This window comes from Balaenoptera ricei, chromosome 11 (assembly GCF_028023285.1).
Source record: "Balaenoptera ricei isolate mBalRic1 chromosome 11, mBalRic1.hap2, whole genome shotgun sequence".
In the NCBI taxonomy this organism is placed as follows: domain Eukaryota; kingdom Metazoa; phylum Chordata; class Mammalia; order Artiodactyla; family Balaenopteridae; genus Balaenoptera; species Balaenoptera ricei.
In genome coordinates this window covers 67,093,071-67,110,199 of record NC_082649.1, presented here as the reverse complement: position 1 = coordinate 67,110,199, position 17,129 = coordinate 67,093,071, and the positions used below count along the sequence as shown (strand labels likewise).

At 52.7% G+C, this 17,129-nt stretch overlaps 1 protein-coding gene across 1 annotated transcript; it reads right to left on the bottom strand.

The window, feature by feature from the left end:
- Window positions 1-1,144: 1,144 nt before the first annotated feature.
- On the bottom strand, window positions 1,145-17,035 carry LOC132375326 (prophenin-2-like). Its single transcript, XM_059940590.1, is given in 8 exon segments — window positions 1,145-1,390; window positions 1,997-2,068; window positions 2,211-2,318; window positions 2,955-3,346; window positions 3,349-3,488; window positions 4,723-4,848; window positions 16,727-16,796; window positions 16,996-17,035. Coding segments are annotated over 8 exon segments (1,188 nt in total). The 3' UTR covers window positions 1,145-1,150.
- Window positions 17,036-17,129: the final 94 nt, after the last annotated feature.

Sequence of the window (17,129 nt, the reverse complement as noted above, 5' to 3'; positions counted from 1 at the left end):
ATCTCTGTCTTGGTTCAGGTTGGCCCACAAGCAGACCTAAGACAAGCATTTAGTGGAAGTAGTTTGTTTGGGAGGTGATTCCAGAAAGCTCCAGCACGAATGAAGAGAAGGGAGACAGGGCAGGACCCGAGTCAGAAGAGGACGTGTCAATGAACAGGTCACAGAAGTGGGCGACAGGAGCTCAAGCCAGCTGGGGACCTCAGGGGGAGGTGTGACACGTCTGGGAGTGGGCCCCCCAAGGAGTGAGGAAGAGGAGGTATTTTTCCACTAAGTCCCCCCAGTGGTTGGTTGAGGCTGCTCCCTGGGTTCAAACTCCCCAATGTTTCCAGTCTGCCCCAGAGCAAAGGTCAGCTAGAGAATGAGGAGGGGACAGGATGTGCACAGTGTCTGAAACACCCAGGCACACAGAGATGTGACCCGTGTGTCACTCTGTGTGTCTCTCACATTCATGCAGAGCTGTTCACCCAGATGAGCAGCATGCTTGTTTTTAATGGTGCAAATTTTTGTACCATGTGATCCCTACACACAAGCCCACCACAGAAATCTGAGACCCAGCTGAAGAAACAGTGATGTGTCTCAATGCCAGAGGAAAAGCCAGGAGGGGTAGGCTTTCCCAGACTTCAGATTGTCAAGGAGAAGTGGAACGCTATGGGCATTGTACCTGTAGGCTTAGCCCTGAGACTGAACTGCGTCTCTGTGAGCGTTTAACAAATGCCTGGCCCCTCCGGACCGTCACCTCCATGTGAGCAGGGACAGCATCCCCACCAGCACTGCACACAGAGCAGGTCTCCTTAAGTCCCTACTGGGGGTTGGAGGAGGAGGGCAGAGGCGTGTGAAGGGCACGGGAGGGACCCGAGAATGGAGACGCTATGCTGGACCTCTTGGCCCTGCTGCCTCTCCCCATGCCCGCCTGGAAGGAACAGCTGCCTCACCCATGACTGTATTTATAGGAGTGATCACACACACACACCCCTAAGAGGTCCTGGTAAGTTGGAAGAGGGGAGACAATTGAAATTGAAGGCTGGAGGGAGTTGTTTTCATAAGATTTTATTTTTCAGATGCTGACTCAGGGTGAAGCAGACTCTTAAGAACTCTTCCCTGGCCTTCCGATTCACCAAAAGCTCTCTTGGGGGAGTTATCTGCATGTTGTTCACCGTCTACCAGGAAACCTTGGCGGTGGGAATGGAAACCGTGGCGTGGGGAATGGAAATGGTGGCGGGGGTAATATTGGTGGAGGGAACCCTGGAGGAGGGAAAATTGGTGGAGGGAACTGTCCAGGGGGGAAAATTGGTGGAGGGAACCGTCCAGGGGGGAATATTGGTGGAGGGAGCCTCTGCAGTGACCCCCTCCTGGGGAAGAATGGTAAGCGAAATCTCCTGACACTCTGAAGCTGTGAACCAATAAAAACAAGTTACTTGTGGGAACTGGGTGGGGTCAAGACAAGACCCCTCCCTCCCCATCTTATACCCCATTCCTGGTGGACTCCAGGAATCTTGGAGCCCCAGTTCACCTCTGGCTGTAACCTTTGGAGCATGTAGTTGAATCCCTATACCCACAGACATATGGGGAAACTGAGGCCCACAGATGGCAAGGGGCTTCCCAGGGTCACAAGCCCATCGCATCAAAGCTGGATGGGAGCAGGGGCTGAAAGCACATTACTCTAGTCAGTGCCTCTCAGAATTCGGCACAGTCCGAATCCCCTGGAGGCCTGGTGAAAATGCAAATGGCTGGGCCCCAGCCCAGAGTCTGATTCAGGAGGTCTGAGTGGAGCCTGGGAATCTGCCTTTCTGTCAGGTTTCCGGGTGGGGACCCCACTTAGAGAACCACTGCTCTAAGGGATGGTAGAGCCAGTCCTGGAGGCCTGGGGCTCGGGTGAGGGAGGGGCCAGGGTAGGAGGGCCTTTCTCTGCCCTCGAAGGGGCAGCGGGTAATTGGTCCAAAGGATGTTACACAACCCATCCCATTATCAGCTCCACAACACAGAAGGGGCCACTCACCTCATTACAGTTTATGTCAAATTGGTCCTTGGACTGGTCCAGGGTGACTGTCCCCACACACTGTTTCACCAGCTGGAAGGGGAGGCTCGAGGTCAAACTGGACCCCTCGGGCCATCACCTCCCAGCCTCACCCTAGGGTCTGGAAATCTTCTCCGAAGCCCCCTGTTCAGATCCCTGGAAAACAACCGCCAGTGCCCCCAGCCCCCAGCCTCACCCCATTCTCCTTGAAGTCACACTGCTCTGGGGGCTGCTGGGTCGTCCTGGAGCACACGGTCTCCTTCACCGTGAAGCTTACAGGCTTCGGGGTGTCCGGGTCCTCGTCCTGGTCCAGGATCAAAGTGGGGTGACGAAGCTGAGCTCATGCTCCCTTCTCTGATCTGTCTCCCTGCCCCCACCTAGACGGCAGCCTCTCCAGCCCCTCCTGTGTGCCTGGCCCTGGGCTTGGTGCTGGGTGCACAGGGGAAGGGGACAGAGCCCACTTCTGGCCTCGTGGGCACACAGAGAGCAGGAGGGGACCTCAGACCAGCTCTGATGAGAACACCTTCCCCACGGAGGGGCAGAGGCAAGTCAGGGACCACCTGCAGGGAGACATATTGTCACTGGCACCTCCAGGCTGAGCAGAGTCGTTCCTGGGTAGGGGGACACCGAGTTAAGAGGGAACTTAAAGCAGGGAAGTCACATGGCAGAGCCAGTGACCCCCCTCTATCCCTGGAGCTCCCAGAGAACCCTTAGGCCCAAAAGGGGTGTACAGGGCGCCTGTTCCCACAGTAGAGATGCTAAGGCAGGAAGCCTCGTGCTGGGAGGGGACCCAGCTCTGGGAAGGTTTCCTGGAAGAGGTGGGAGCCCACCTAGAGGGAGAAGTGCCTTCCTGACAGGAGGTACAGCCTGAGCAGAGGCGGTGACAGTGTGGCCAGGGCTGGCGGGAGACAGCCCACTCCCCAGGGCCCTCCTGACTCACGGCCTTGGGAAGTGGGTCCAGCTCCAGGAGGCGGTAGAGATTAGCTTCTGAGGACCGCTCGTTGAGGCGATCCACAGCACGGAGCACAGCTTCCCTGTAGCTGAGGGCCTGGGCGCTGGCCGAGGGCACCACTAGTCCCAGCAGCAGTAGCCACAGTGGCCACCGCCCCAGGGCAAGGCTGGCCCTCTGAGTCTCCATGGTCCCCAAGTCGGTCTCCTCCCAGCATGCAGGACCATCCTTTATGTCCCTCCTGGGCCTGATGCAATGGCCCAAGCATACTCCTCCCTGACCTGCCCCATCCCTGATCTCCTCCCCGGCTGTGAGCTGGACTTGCCTCAGCCCCTGCTGTTGCCTCACGGGATTGCTGGGCAGTGGGAGCGGGAAGTCTCCTGCGAAGGTGAAGAAATGGTTTCTCCATCTCCCTGACAACATCTTGGCCTCTCCTGGGGCCCATGGGGAGTGTCAAAGGCAGGGTTGCTCAAGAGCGTTGAGTCCTTCAGGAGAGGGAGGACCAGGCTCTGTCTTACGTCCCCTCTGCCTCCTCACTCTGGCCTCCGCAGGAATAGGGTAAAGGAGTGTATTCGGCACCAACCTCCAACTCCAGGCACTGTCTGGAACCCAAGCGGCACTCAGTTAACGTTGGATGAATGGATGACAGCACCAACCCCTACTAGAGTCTTACCCGCCCAGCCTGTCCCTAGGCAGACTTCAACCTCCACCTTCCTGTCCTTGGGTCCAGCCCTCCGCCAGTCAGGGGCTTGGCTGCATCTGTCTCCTGTCCTGGATTCATCCACACTGTTTTCTGGGTCAAATAGTTCTTCACAGGTCCCCACCAGACATGGCCTGTTCCCCTGACCCCTCCTCAACCAAGCATGGGAGGGCTCATCTGCACTGGGACCCCAATTCACTGCCGTCTCTCACACTCCAGGCCACTGCAGGCTGGCCAGTCCTCACTGGATCCAAATTCACACTCAAGCCTTGTCTTCGACTACACAGACTCTGGGGACCCCTCTGTCCTCCTGAAATGGCCCTTGACCAGTTCTCCCCTGATGCCCCTCTCCTGGGTGCCCTCCTGCCTCCCCCGTGGCTCCTGCTCGGTCTCCTCCAAGGACCCTCCTCCGAAGAGGCAGGGCTGGCACAGGTGCATCCGGGCTGCTTCTCCTCCCAGTCCTCACACACTCCTGGCCAAACCCCTTCTCAAGATACCAGTTATCAAGGACACACATCACTGGTCTGTATCTCTGAGCTCAAGACTCCCATGAGTGCCCCTGGTTGTCCGCACTGGGCTGTTGGCTGCTGTTGGCTGGGTGCCGCCGCAGGAGCCCTGAGCTGAAAGCCTGGGAGCCCCACCTGCTCCTTCTTCCTCCTGAGGACACTCCCTCTGGCCTCCCACCAGCCCGGCCCAGCTCCTACCACCGTCTTCTCTCCTCTCAAGCGTAGCCACAGCCTCCGGACTCCACCTTCTCTGGTTCCAGGCTCTCCCCAGACCATTGTCCGCCCTCCACACCATTGTCTAGGGGCTCACGCTAAGCACTGATGTGGCCATTTCCCCCGCTGCCTTGAGGCAGGGGCGTCAGGGTCTGGGTCTTGATGCTCCCTGCTGCCCTCAGCCCCTGCCCTGCAGGCCTCAGGTGTCAGGCTGCCCCATCCACCGCAACCACTCAGACAGCGCTGAGCCCCCTGCTCTTCCCCGTCTCTGCGCCTGATCCCTCTGCTTGCGCTGCCCTTCCTGGGGAAGGCTTCCCTGACCTCCAACCAGAAATGGCACCTCCTCCTCTTGGCTCCCACAGCCTCAGGAAGTCTCTTCTGATTTGACCCCCAGTGGCTCCCTGTCCAGCGCTGTGGATCAGACACCAGGCTGCGGGCACCGGTGCTGGGGATAGAGGCAGCACAACTGGGAGAGATAATGGCCCAAAGTGTTAGAGGGGCCACAGGCCAAGAAGGAGATTCTTGTACAGTTTTCTGGAGGAATGACCATGTGGTTGTGAGGCCTGGGGCAGCTCCTGGACTCAGTTGGCCTGCGGGACTCTTGGGGGCTTGGCCAGGGCACCTCAGAAGGTGGCAGCCTGGATGGATGGCGCTGGTTGCGCACTCAGCCTTGGAGAAGGAAGGAGAGCTGGGCTTCTGTGCAACCTGGTTTCACAGTCCAGGTGTTGCCCCAGGGGCCTCTTGGTCAAGCTGTATTCTTTCCCCAAGTCGAAGGAGGAAAAGCAGATGATCACAGTAGAAAATAATTAGCAATACACATGGTTACTGGCTATTAGGTAACCCTGAAATCCTCCCTGTGCTTTCCTGCCTCTGAAACTTTGCATTTGCTCACTCTTCCAACTGAAGTCCCCTTCCCCATCCTCCCTGGATCCTGTGTAGGCCCATAGACTGCAACTCCCGTGGTGGGGGCCTGCCTCCCATGCCTCCAGTCTGGCTTTCCTGGCTTAGTCCTCACAGCCTGTCAGAGTGGAGGTCTTCTCGGGAGACACACCACAGCCCTTGTCCCCAGGCGGGTTTGCCCCTGACTCCACATCTGGTCCTTGAGAAATCCTCATGCACCTTTCACCCCAACAAAGTCAGGTATGAGGCCTGATCCTGCGTCTCCCCTCTCCTTTGCTCCTCCCAGCCATCCCTCCTGTCCGTGAGACTCTGGGCAGGAAGGGGAACTGGACCTCAGGCTGCTGTGCCCCCAAATGTTGGGGAACACCCACCAGCTCCCTGAGTTGTCCAGTTCATGAGGAAAATGAAACCTACAGGTTAAATCACTCAAATAAGGATCTACCATCCAGGAAACAGGAGACCCAAGACTTGGACCAAATGCCCCGACTCACCCACCATGCTGGTCGTCTCACAGGGACCAGGGGAGGGAATTCGGCCCTCCCTCCTGCCCTCTGCAGTGAGCAGGGAAGGCAGCCACGGCTGCTGTGAGGGTGGGGACTTGGGTCAGGGCTGAGTGTCAGGACCCTCTCTCTGCTTCGGGTCAGCTTCTTCCTTCCCACTTCCCACTTCATGTGAAGCAAAAAGCTGCGGCAGGTTACATCCTCTTGGAAAGCCCTCAGCCCGGCTGGGGTTTCCCAGGCACGGGTTTGGTGAAGGAGGCCAGCTGGCAGGAGGGCAGCGCCACCCTTCTCTGGGGGTGGGTACATAAAACCAAACAGAGGCTGCACCCGACACACTGTAGCCAGAATACTTGGTGGCATCAGGGTGACCGTGCTGCTGCTGCTGCAGAGCCAAACTTGAGGCCAACCTCCCTCCCTGTCCAAGGACCTGAGCCTGCGCCAGGCTCCGACTCCGGATCTCACCACCAGCCACGACAACAAACATCCAGCCAGCTCCTCTCCGCAGCACCTGGGGCTGCGTGACAAGGTGAGCTGGTCCCAGGTGGAGGCTGAGTGGGAGGGTGCCTGAGCTTTGCAGAAGAGGGCCACGCTCACAGCCAGCCCCAGACATGGAGCAGACTGGTGGGCATGGGCACCATTCCTGTGAGTGGGTTTTACTGGGGGCATGGATGTAGAGATGACAGTTGGGGGCCGAGGCTAGGTCTATCCCCAGAGGGTGACAGAGGGTGCTCTGTCCCCAGAGCCTGGGGACTCTGGATGCCTCGGGTACATCTGAGAAGGCACATCCTCCCTCATTCTTCTACCAGGACAAAGACCTGCAAACCCCCAGGATCTCAGGGTCTGCCTCCTGGAGACCACGAGCTTCGGCAGGAAGTGGGCTGAGCCTATAAAGACATCGATTTCCAGGAGGCTGGAGTAAGACAGGGCACTTCACACGAGGCCCACACACCCCTCCACCTTTCCTGGGTGCCTACGTGGTCCCTCCCCACAGACTGGCATGTCCTAGTGGAGGTCTTAAGTCTGCTTGTGGATGCCCTGGGAAGGTAGAAACAGCCCCTCCAGAGGCTCCACCCAGGTTCTGACATTTAGTATGCGCTTTTGGAAGTAAAGAGAGAAGGGACCATCTCCTGGGGAGAAGGATGGACTGCAGATCAGAACACAATTTCCTTTGATTCCATTTCTTCAGCCCTACCTTTCTCATGATCCCAGGTCCAACTCAATAGATCCAGGTGGCACCTGCTTTTCTTATTTCCGAAAAGTAGTTTGGAAGCCAACAAATATTAAATCAAAAAAGAAAAAGAAAATGAAAAAACAAAACAAAATAAAGTAATCTGGAGATTTTAAAGGCACCTTTCTGACTGCTCACCATCAGTTAAGAACCACTGATCATGGCTCCAGCAACAACCCCCCGCCCTCGGGAGAACTTCCTTTCAGATATCGAGCTCGATTAAAACAACACACAAGAGAAGAGCCTGGGGAGGTGGGATTGTAGATTGGATGGGGATGGAGACTAGGAGGGCTGTTGGGTGGCAAGACTTTGGGTGGGCTAGAGCTGTGTTTGGTGAGAGCCATGCTGTGTTGGTGTGAAACCCTGGCTATGAAGTGGACACGAGACGGATCCCCCTGTTGTCCCTGAAGCTGGTGAAGCAAGGGGTTCCCTCCATGGCTCCCTGCCATGATGGTCACCTGTGTGCCCATGGGCAACCTCATCGAAGTGAGTTTTCTTCCAGTGGCACCACTGAGTGGGGTGCCTGGGGTCCATCCAGTCACCAAAGCAACAACCCTAACAGTAATCCTTGGGATGGTCATGGAAACCACACTGTGAGGGGAGCCTGGGGCCCCTTGTGTCCTGTCCCTCCTCACAGCCTCCCATGGACATGGTGTCTATGGAGACCTGAGTCCAGGGATGTGACCTGTGTGTCTGGTCCTTCAGGGTACAAAGGGCTCCTGTACATCCACCTCCTCTGAACTCACAGTGCTCTAGTCAGGTAAGCAGGGCTTACCACCAGTCTCATTAGGCCAAGGAAGAAACTGAGGCCCAGGGCAGGGTAGGGGTGTGGCCTTGGGAAGCAGGTCTTGGTCAAGTCAGGGTTGATGGCAGTACTCAGAGCTCTGGCTCCAGTGTGAGTTTTCCTTGGTCCAATATGGGGCCTCCTGTCTCTCTCTTGGATGAGCCCCTGGCCGCCTCTGTCTGGCCCACCAAACACCACCTTGGCCAACCCTGCATCTCTCCTACAGTCCATTGCTTTAAGAGGCCTGGAGACTCAACTTTTTGACCTGCTTTGCTATGAGCATTGAGGGGCTGCTCTGGGGGTCCCTTTCTGCCCTGTGCCAACTCCCACTCTCTTTCTTCCCTTCCTGAGCTGTCCCCTGCCCTCTGGATGCTCAAGACCATGGGCGAAGACAACACGTACACGTTGGGCAAGTATGGAGTGAAGTAAGTTGCACTGAGAATGGCTTCTGGGGCCTCCTTCAAGTGTTGTGGGAAAGGTGGAGCCACTACTGGCCAGGGTCAGCTACATAACTTGCAAAATGAAAACATGGGTCCCTTGGCTCAAAAATTATTAAGAAATTCAAGCTCTCAGAAGTCAGGAGATTGGAAGAAAGAGAAAAACTCCACTGGCAGTTGACGGCTTTGAGGATGGAGAAAGATGAGCCAAAGCCTGGGGACAGCCTCTAGAAGCTGAGAACAACGCCAACCACCAGCAGGCAAGGGATTCACGACCTCAGTCCTACAAGCACAGAGGACCAAATTCTGCCAACAAGCTGAACGAGCTTGGTAGTAATTCTCCCCTAGAGGCTCTCGAAAGGAATCCAGCCCTGCCGTCTTGGCTGGGCCTTGTGAACACAGAGCAGAGAAACCCATCAAGCCTCCTGGCATCTGACCTACAGAGCTGCCAGGGTAAAGTTTCCCTTTGCATGCCTAAGAGGAAAAGAATGTTGGCTCTAGGAAACCTCTCTGAGCAGTGATGACATCACAGAATGGAGTGAGGTCAGGAGAGACGAGCAATCACCAAACTCACCCAAAAAGACCGTGGGGAAGAGTGGCTCCCGTCGCAGGACACCGCTCAGTTTCATCAGCAACAGCAGACTCAAGCTGTGTGTTCTTGTACTGATTCTCTTCCCTACAGTTTTCACTGCCTCAGCAGCACAGACAGGACGGCACAGCACGGAGCTTGGGGAGGGCATCAACACGCTGGCAGGAAAGTCCACCGAAACGGAGAATAAGAAAGGAGCACTGGCCCACCGTGAACTGCATCCCCTGTCAGATGGAACAAGGCTGGAAGCTTTAACCTCCATCACTTCTGCAAGGCCTTCAGGGTGAAATTTAAAAGGACACAAACACAGCTTTTTCTTGACTAAAAGACTGTCGAGTGACTTAAATTTCTCACACCATTTTATACACTACGTTTTATTTTTAAATTTTTTTTTCATTGCTCTCATGCATTTATTTATTTATTTATTTATTTATTTATTGTTGTTGTTCCAAAGACTAGTTTTATTTATTTATTTTTCACATGTCCACATTTCCGTATGTGACAGTCCTTTCCTTTTCTTTTCTTTTTTTAAAATTTTTATTTATTTATTAACATCTTTATTGGAGTATAATTGCTTTACAATGGTGTGTTAGTTTCTGCTGTATAACAAAGTGAATCAGCTATACATATACACATATCCCCATATCTCCTCCCTCTTGCATCTCCCTCCCATCTTCCCTATCCCACCCCTCTAGGTGGTCACAAAGCACCAAGCTGATCTCCCTGTGCTATGCGGCTGCTTACACTGTGTTTTAATGTTAGGTAGTTTTACTTGCTTTCATTTTGATCGGGGTTTATGTGTTTGTTTATATTTTGCACTTGTTAATACGAGACATTCGTGGGATGTTTCTCACAGGTAAACTAAATCTTTTCACTGTCCTTCTCGCTCTGTACATGTATGTATTTCTAGTCATCATGCATGGTCATCAGTGAGTTCTGTCTCTATAGGCTGTCAGTTTCTATTAGAGGAAGGACTGCTAGGACCTCATGGTACAGCAAACAAGATCAACAACAACAAAATCATAAATAATGAAAAAGACAGAAAAAAAGAAAACATCAAAAAATAAAAACAAAAACTTCCCTAACTCTCCCTCCTACCATGGAACTGACTCTTTCCTGGCCCCTCCTCCCCTTGCCCTCTTCTCTCCCCAAGCAGGGCACACTGCTTACCTCTGTGTGTGGAGCCACAGCAAGTGGCTGGAAGGACGGAAGCTCTAAGAAACACCTCTCTCTGAAATGGAGCAGGACCCTATGATCCTTGCCCCCCATGTCCTCAGCCTGCCTTTTGTCTGTAGAAAACTTTAGCCAAAGAATAAGTTTAACCAGAGAAGTGAAAAAATTCAGGAGCAAAGAAAAGCAGTCAAACAGGACAAAACAATAATAGTTTAGTCACTGAGCAAAGTTAAGGACTTTTAGTTCCCTCTCAAGGGCTATAGATAATGTTCTGAGCCACATCCTGTGAGCTGTCTTATAGATACTGAAACCCACACCAGGTGGAAGAAGTTAACTACATGATGCCCAGGCTGTAGCCATGACAGAAGCTGCCACAATTCCGAGAACTGGCCTCAAGGAAATGGGAACAAACCGACCCTGGAACTGAAGATTAACTGTACTTAAAACAATCAAGATGACGCTGGTCAGACCTCCACGTGAGCAATTTCAAGATGACCGTCAGAGCCGACGGTACTGTTTCCGCATGTAACCCCTCCCTCTGTCTATAAAAGATCTTGTCCACTGATTGTCAGTGGCGGGGAATGGGCGTTTGGACACCCTCCAAACCTCCCCACCCTCCCCACCTTACCAGCATCCGAAATAAAGCCAACTTTCTTTTCCACCAACCTTGCCTCATTATTGGCTCTTGAGCAGTGAACAGCCAGACCTCACTTTCGGTTACATCACAGTGGGTGTCCCCTCACCTGACTGGGCTCCATCTTTCCCCATCCTACACCCAAATAATGTCTTTGAATCTTTTCACCACTACCACAGAGCCCCACCCAGCCAGTCAGCCATAGTCTCAACTGAGAGGAGAAGGAGCTTCTTAGGGGATCCCGTGCTGAAGCTGGCGGCGGCCAGGACGAAGGGCCTGTTGTACTCAGGCAGTGGGCTCCCAGGAGGATCACAAGGCCTTCTGCCAAGATCCGGATCAGCTGCAGTTCAAGCCTTGCCTGCAGGGCCTATATGCTTATATGCAAGGTCACTAGGGTAGAGCCATTGCCCTACAATGCTACAACCCAAATTTTCACATAACCAACTGAATTCTTTTGAGAGACATAGGCTGCGCCCTCACAGCCTGTACTGAAGGGCTGTGGACCCAAGTGTCTTCTGTGTCTTAGGCAACATCAGGCGAGAGTGACCGTGACTATGACTCCCAGGAGGATGATCAGGCCCATTGGAACACAGACCGGCCAGGCTCCCACCTGGAGCCAAATCAGCTAAGTGTATTATTATTAACCTAGATGCAGCAAGTTGGCAACTGCACATACCCCACCTCAAAAGCCAGCAGGAAGTCTAGGGCAAGGCACTCTTTATCACCACAAGAGAGAATTTAGACTAGTTTGTGTGTTGTGGGTAAGTATAGGCCAGACTTTCACATACTAAGTAGCAGCAAGCTCAGCAGGAGGCGTTGCGCATGTGGGGTCAGAATCCCACAAGCATTTAAACTTAGAACAGTTACTATAGTCTGTGCAAAATATATAAAAGAGTTCAAAATTTCATGATGAGGCTTAAAAAAGTCATATCAGTATCCAGAAGGTCAGTCTTGTTCTGTCCTGCTTGGTGGAGGCTGTTCACTCCTGGGGGCAGCAGTTGCGGGAAGGTTTCCAAGAGTCCTTAGATCAAGACTCTTCATTGGCCGCTGATCAAGCTGAGGATGAGAGTAGCAGTCTGGGTGAAAGTGGCCAGATGCCCTGCGGACAAAAGCTGAGAGAGAGGTGAATGGTGCCTCCTCCCACCCTTGACGCTGTGAGTCGAAGGCCTTCTATTCCCATCAACCAGGGTAGTTACTCTCTTCACAACCAAGTGGTCGAACGACCAGTCCCTCAGCGATCACTGGTCTTGTCTCCAGTCCTCCCCTTGTCTCACCGGCGCCACGTGCCCAGACTCCTCCCTACGTGCCCAGCAGCTTCATCCTTATACTCCTTGACCCATCATAGACCCATCATAGAACACCTTGACCCATCATAGAACAACTCCCTCTGCCCTGATGGGGGGCCCACACCAGCAGGACCACCTTATGGGCTGTCACCTCATGTTCATGATCGTTACCATCACTGCCCCTCCTGCCCTTCCAGCAGCAGGGCAGGCAGCACAATGAGCACTAGGGTAGTCTCGCCCGCCACAGGGCTCTTCTGGGCAACTTGCAAATTCCAGTACTAGGAGCTTCCAGGGGTGCATGGGAAGAAGAAAAGTGGGGTGAGAAAGATTACTCATGTGGTTGGAGAGTCTTCCAGATTGTGTGGGCCTCCTCCCTCATTTCCGAGGCTCATAATTAAACATTCTACGTAACTAGAAGGTGGTCTTCCAGGGAATCGGCCCATTTAGAGCTCAAGCTGCCTTCCTTAAGTGTGCGCTCCTCTGGGAGGTGAGCCTTGGTGTCCACTCATCCTTTCAGTGTTCCCTGTCAGCGTCCACTCCATCTTCCAATGGCACCGACTGCTTGGAGATGAGACAGGGCATTAAAGGTCCTGGGAGCGATCTGGGTAACTGTGCACTCCCGGTAGTTCTTACCGTAAGGCAGTGCCATTGTGGATTGGATGTGTTTTGTGAATCCAGGTGTGAAGCATAGACCATCTGAGAGTCCTGGAATACTATAGGCCACGTATGCTGTGCCGATGGGGATGGCATCGCTGGTTATTGCCCTGGCGTTCCCTTTGTCACTCAGCTGTGGAGCTGGCAGTCAGCCACACTGGTCAGGCTTCCTTGGCCTCAGGTGCTGGCTTCGCTAGGCCTTATTTTGAGTTCGATGCTGAATGTAGATGGATCACCATGCCCTGTGTGATGGAGTACCATGCCCTGTGTGATGGAGTACCATGCCCTGTGTGATGGAGTATCCACATGATATGGGTCCCCACCTGGGCAGTGCAGATTTGATTCACTTGTTGATTCCATTGACGTTATCCTTGAATGGCCATTTTCCATGGGCATCTGCAGGAGTCATGAACAGGGGCTGTGGATGCTGAGCAAAGCATTATGTTTTGCCATAATGTTTATCCCCACAAAGATTGGGACTTGACCGTTCAGTTGTCCCACGGCCAGGCACCTGACCACACTGTCAGTTCATGGTGTACTGTCCACGAATCAGTGAAAAATGTAACAAGGTGAATTTTGGGGGGTGTCTTCCAGGGCGGCTACACAGCCCACAACTCCACCCCCTGAGCGGAGCACCCTTGTCATGCACAGGTATAAACAGGTATCTTGGAGGCTGAACAGCTGCACGTGGTGCAGCCCACACACCTGCCTTTAACTTAGCTGATCCATCCAGGAACAGGAACAGGCATCTTCAGGAAATGGGTGAGCTAAAGATATGAGGCTATAATCCAGATGTGTCAGTGATTACATTATGTAAGTGGCCCTGTGTTAACCAGGTTTTCTACTTTCTGTTTCTGATGTTTTCACATCCCCTCCCAGGGTTAGCAGATACCTAGAGACAGCAGACTCTCTCCCTCAGCTGGCCTTTCACATGCAAACTGACCAGCACCCCACCCCACCCTCTCTGCTGCTGAGACTCTAACCCCCTGTCCTAATCGCCCCAGGGTCAGGCATCAACAACTTGGGCAGCCCCTACACCCCAGCCCCAGCTCACTGAAATTACTCAAGCTAGCCGATCCTAAACCTGGTCAGCCTCACCCTCAAGCCTCGTCCATTCCTTCCCTGGAGAACATCACACGGGCTTCCCCGCAGTGCCCCGCCCTGGCTCTCTGCCTGTCACTGTCCTCTCCTGTGGGCCAGCACGACCCGCTCCTCCCCCCGGGAACTGTGAGCAGCCAACTAGCTCTGCACTGGCGATGGGCTCCACACCTGAATAAAACCCAAACCCTGGGGACCTAGAAACCACTGAGAGAGACAGAGACAGAGAGGGAGGAAGAGAGAGGGAGGGAACGAGAAAGAGAGAAACAAACAATTTAGGCAAAATGTAGGTGACCCTGGGAATAGAGAAAAGGAAAGTTTATTTGTACATTTTCTACTTTTCTGTAAATTATTACCAACTAAAATGTTTTTGAAATTTTTAAAGTTACAACATTGAGTGATTGCATAAGCATTACATTCCTTTTATTTGTAACCTGCTTCTACTCTTCGGTCTAATTCTTGCCCCTAAGACCTTGCTATAGTTGCACGCTTCTCTTGGAAATAATGAGTCAATAAAACATTATTTCCTTTTATGTTGCTTAAAACATATTTTAACCAGTATTAATCTAATTTTTGTAAATTAAACAGAATAAATAAAATTTTCATTTACATAAATGTACACAAACACACTGCCACAAACACCCACACAACCACACTGACACTATACCCCTACACTCACATATAAACCTGCACACGCCCACTCACAACGCCCGTGCACACATGAATGCCCAGCCATACATACACATACACACCCCTGAGTTACACACACACACACACACACTTTATACACTCCTCATACACACACATCCACACACACACTTTAGAAATCCCCATACTCAACTCTACTGATATATCCCCACACAGAAGAAACATCCCACACTCATAAATCCCCCACAAACCCACACACACCCAGACACACATCCCACCTACACATTTCAGACACACCCTGACACCTACACATATACCCACAAACTCACACCAACATTCATTCTATACAACCTCACATACACACAAACTACACTCAAACCCACACACACACTCTCACACACCTAGGAACACAACATACCGATACTCTCACAAACACACTGCACAACACTTCCAACACATACATACACCTTGACATTTTAACACCCAACAATCCAACCCCCATCCACACACACACAGAAACACAGAAACCTTTTTGAGAATAAAAGGAGGCAAAAGCCTATGGAAATGTTCCAGATTAAAGGAGGCAAATGAGACCTGACAGCTTCTTGACACACCTGACCCTAGGCTGGAACCCATACTGCAGGTGAGAAACTCTGTAAAGCACATGATTATATCATCTGACATGTAGGAAAAAGTATTGTATCCATGTAAGTGTATAGAGTTGATAATTGCTCTGTAGTTACATAAGAGGCTACCCCTAATCATAAGAAATACAAATAGAATTCTATGAGGCTAAGGAAGCCAGCTCTATCTACCACCTTAGCTTTAGATAACTTCTCTATGTTTTGGTTTCCTTCTCTGTGACAACACGGAATAAGTCTATGTTCTAAGTAACAGCTAGTTCTCCGTTTTACCGACAGTAAGTAATGTTGCCAGTGATTTGAAGAGTGGAGAGTCTAGTTTCACAAAATCTCATTCGATAGAGCTGAGATTCAAAAGAATCACGAATAGAAGATTGAGTCCCCAGGGGAACCCCAGCTGCTAGCCTGCTGCCTGCCAAGACACCAGGGCAGAAAAAACCGCAGGCAGTCCCCCTTGGAGGTCTCCATGAGCCCTCAAGCTTGCCCTGCAGTACCCATAGATGGCTAGCGGGGGCGATCTCAGAGCAACACCTGCAAGTGCCTAGTCTCCCTAGGCAGCAGCAGCATTTACTTCCCTGCCAGGGCGCCTGCGCTGCTACCAGAAAAACCACCTCCCAAGGGACCAACTCATCCATTAGGTACAGTAGGCACTGTACCTACGGACCATGATACTTCTAGGGACCCACAAAAATATTTTAATTTTAATTCCTTTTATGAACAGAATATTAACATGACTATAATAGCAATGAATATATAACATTATATCTAGCCATGATTGTATTCAACTTTGTACGAATGCAGTTATAAAATGTAATTTTTAATACTTTTCTGTGGATGAATGAGTCCACGAAGGTGAAAGTGCCTAGGGCCCATGAAAGTGACAATGTAGCCCTCTGTCTCCCCTGACAGCGTCCTGCCCTGCTCTGGCTGGGATGACACAGAGGCAGAGTGGCACACAGGAGAACAGGGGGCTGCAAGTAGGACCCCAGGAACCAGGGCAGCCCTCACCCTCGGACTGAGGCTAGAGAGACCATGGGGGCTGAGGGACAAGACTTTGGGGCTCTGACTGGCAGGGGCATCACTGAGCCCACCCACAGGCATCAGAGCACAGGCGGTCTGGAGGGTCCCCCGCCCTACTGGGCCAGCTGCTACCTTCTAACGGCCACATGGGAAAGGCTAGTGCAGAGGGGCCAGTTCAGTGCCCTCAGGGAAGTCCGCTGTGTTCACAGGCTGCATTTAATTCATCTCCTCCTGCTCTGATGGGGATTCCAAGTGTCTCTCTGGGTCCCTGCACTGACAGATGAGCCGGCACTGTGCCCTGAGACTAACACACTCTAACTATTGTCTCCTTGGCTCTCTCACCCTCGGTAATTCACATTCGGCCCCTATGAGGTCCTTGAACTTCCTTCTCTACCTAAATGACAGACCAACCCTTAAAGGAGATAATGCTGTTCCCAATTACAGACAGAGAGACAGAGGCCCAGAAAGATCAATTCTCCTGCTCAGGGCCACACAGGCAGGAGAGCAATTCCTTTCAGACATCTAGACCCCTCAGAATTCTCTTCCTCTGCCCCACTGAGGCTGACCTGGAGTGCCCTGTGCCATCTCGGGAGCCCCCAAACTAACTCCTGAGACCTCACTGGTGGGGCTCAAGGGCAGGGTCCACAAGGACCTTGCCTGATTACAGCCCAGATTCCCTCCTCGGCACAGCAGGGGTCTGGGGGATGGAGAGGCCTCTCCTTGTCCGCACTCATTCCCTCCCTCTTCCTTACCTCTTGCTCTCCTCCACTCGCTGTGTTTGGCTTCTGTGCTGCCCCCCACTGAAGTTAGTGGCCTTCACATCTGCACAAACAATAGGAAAATATTAGGAGTCATCTCCCTGGGCCTCGTGGGCTCCTGTCCTACTCTGACCACTTTGTAAAATCCTCAATGCCCCTTGGCTTACAGCACCACGCCCACCCCACTCCCCTCCTGCACCACCACCCTGGACGCCTCGGGCTCGTCTCTCTTCTCTGCACATCAGGCCCCGCACCTGACCCACCTGGAACGAGTGGATGAACTCTGCACAGCTCCACCGCCATCACAGGCCACGTTCCCTAGAAGCAGAGCCTCAGCTGGGAAGTGAGAGGCATCTGATTTATTGAGGGCTGTTGTCGGGAGGAGGGAGGTGGAGGG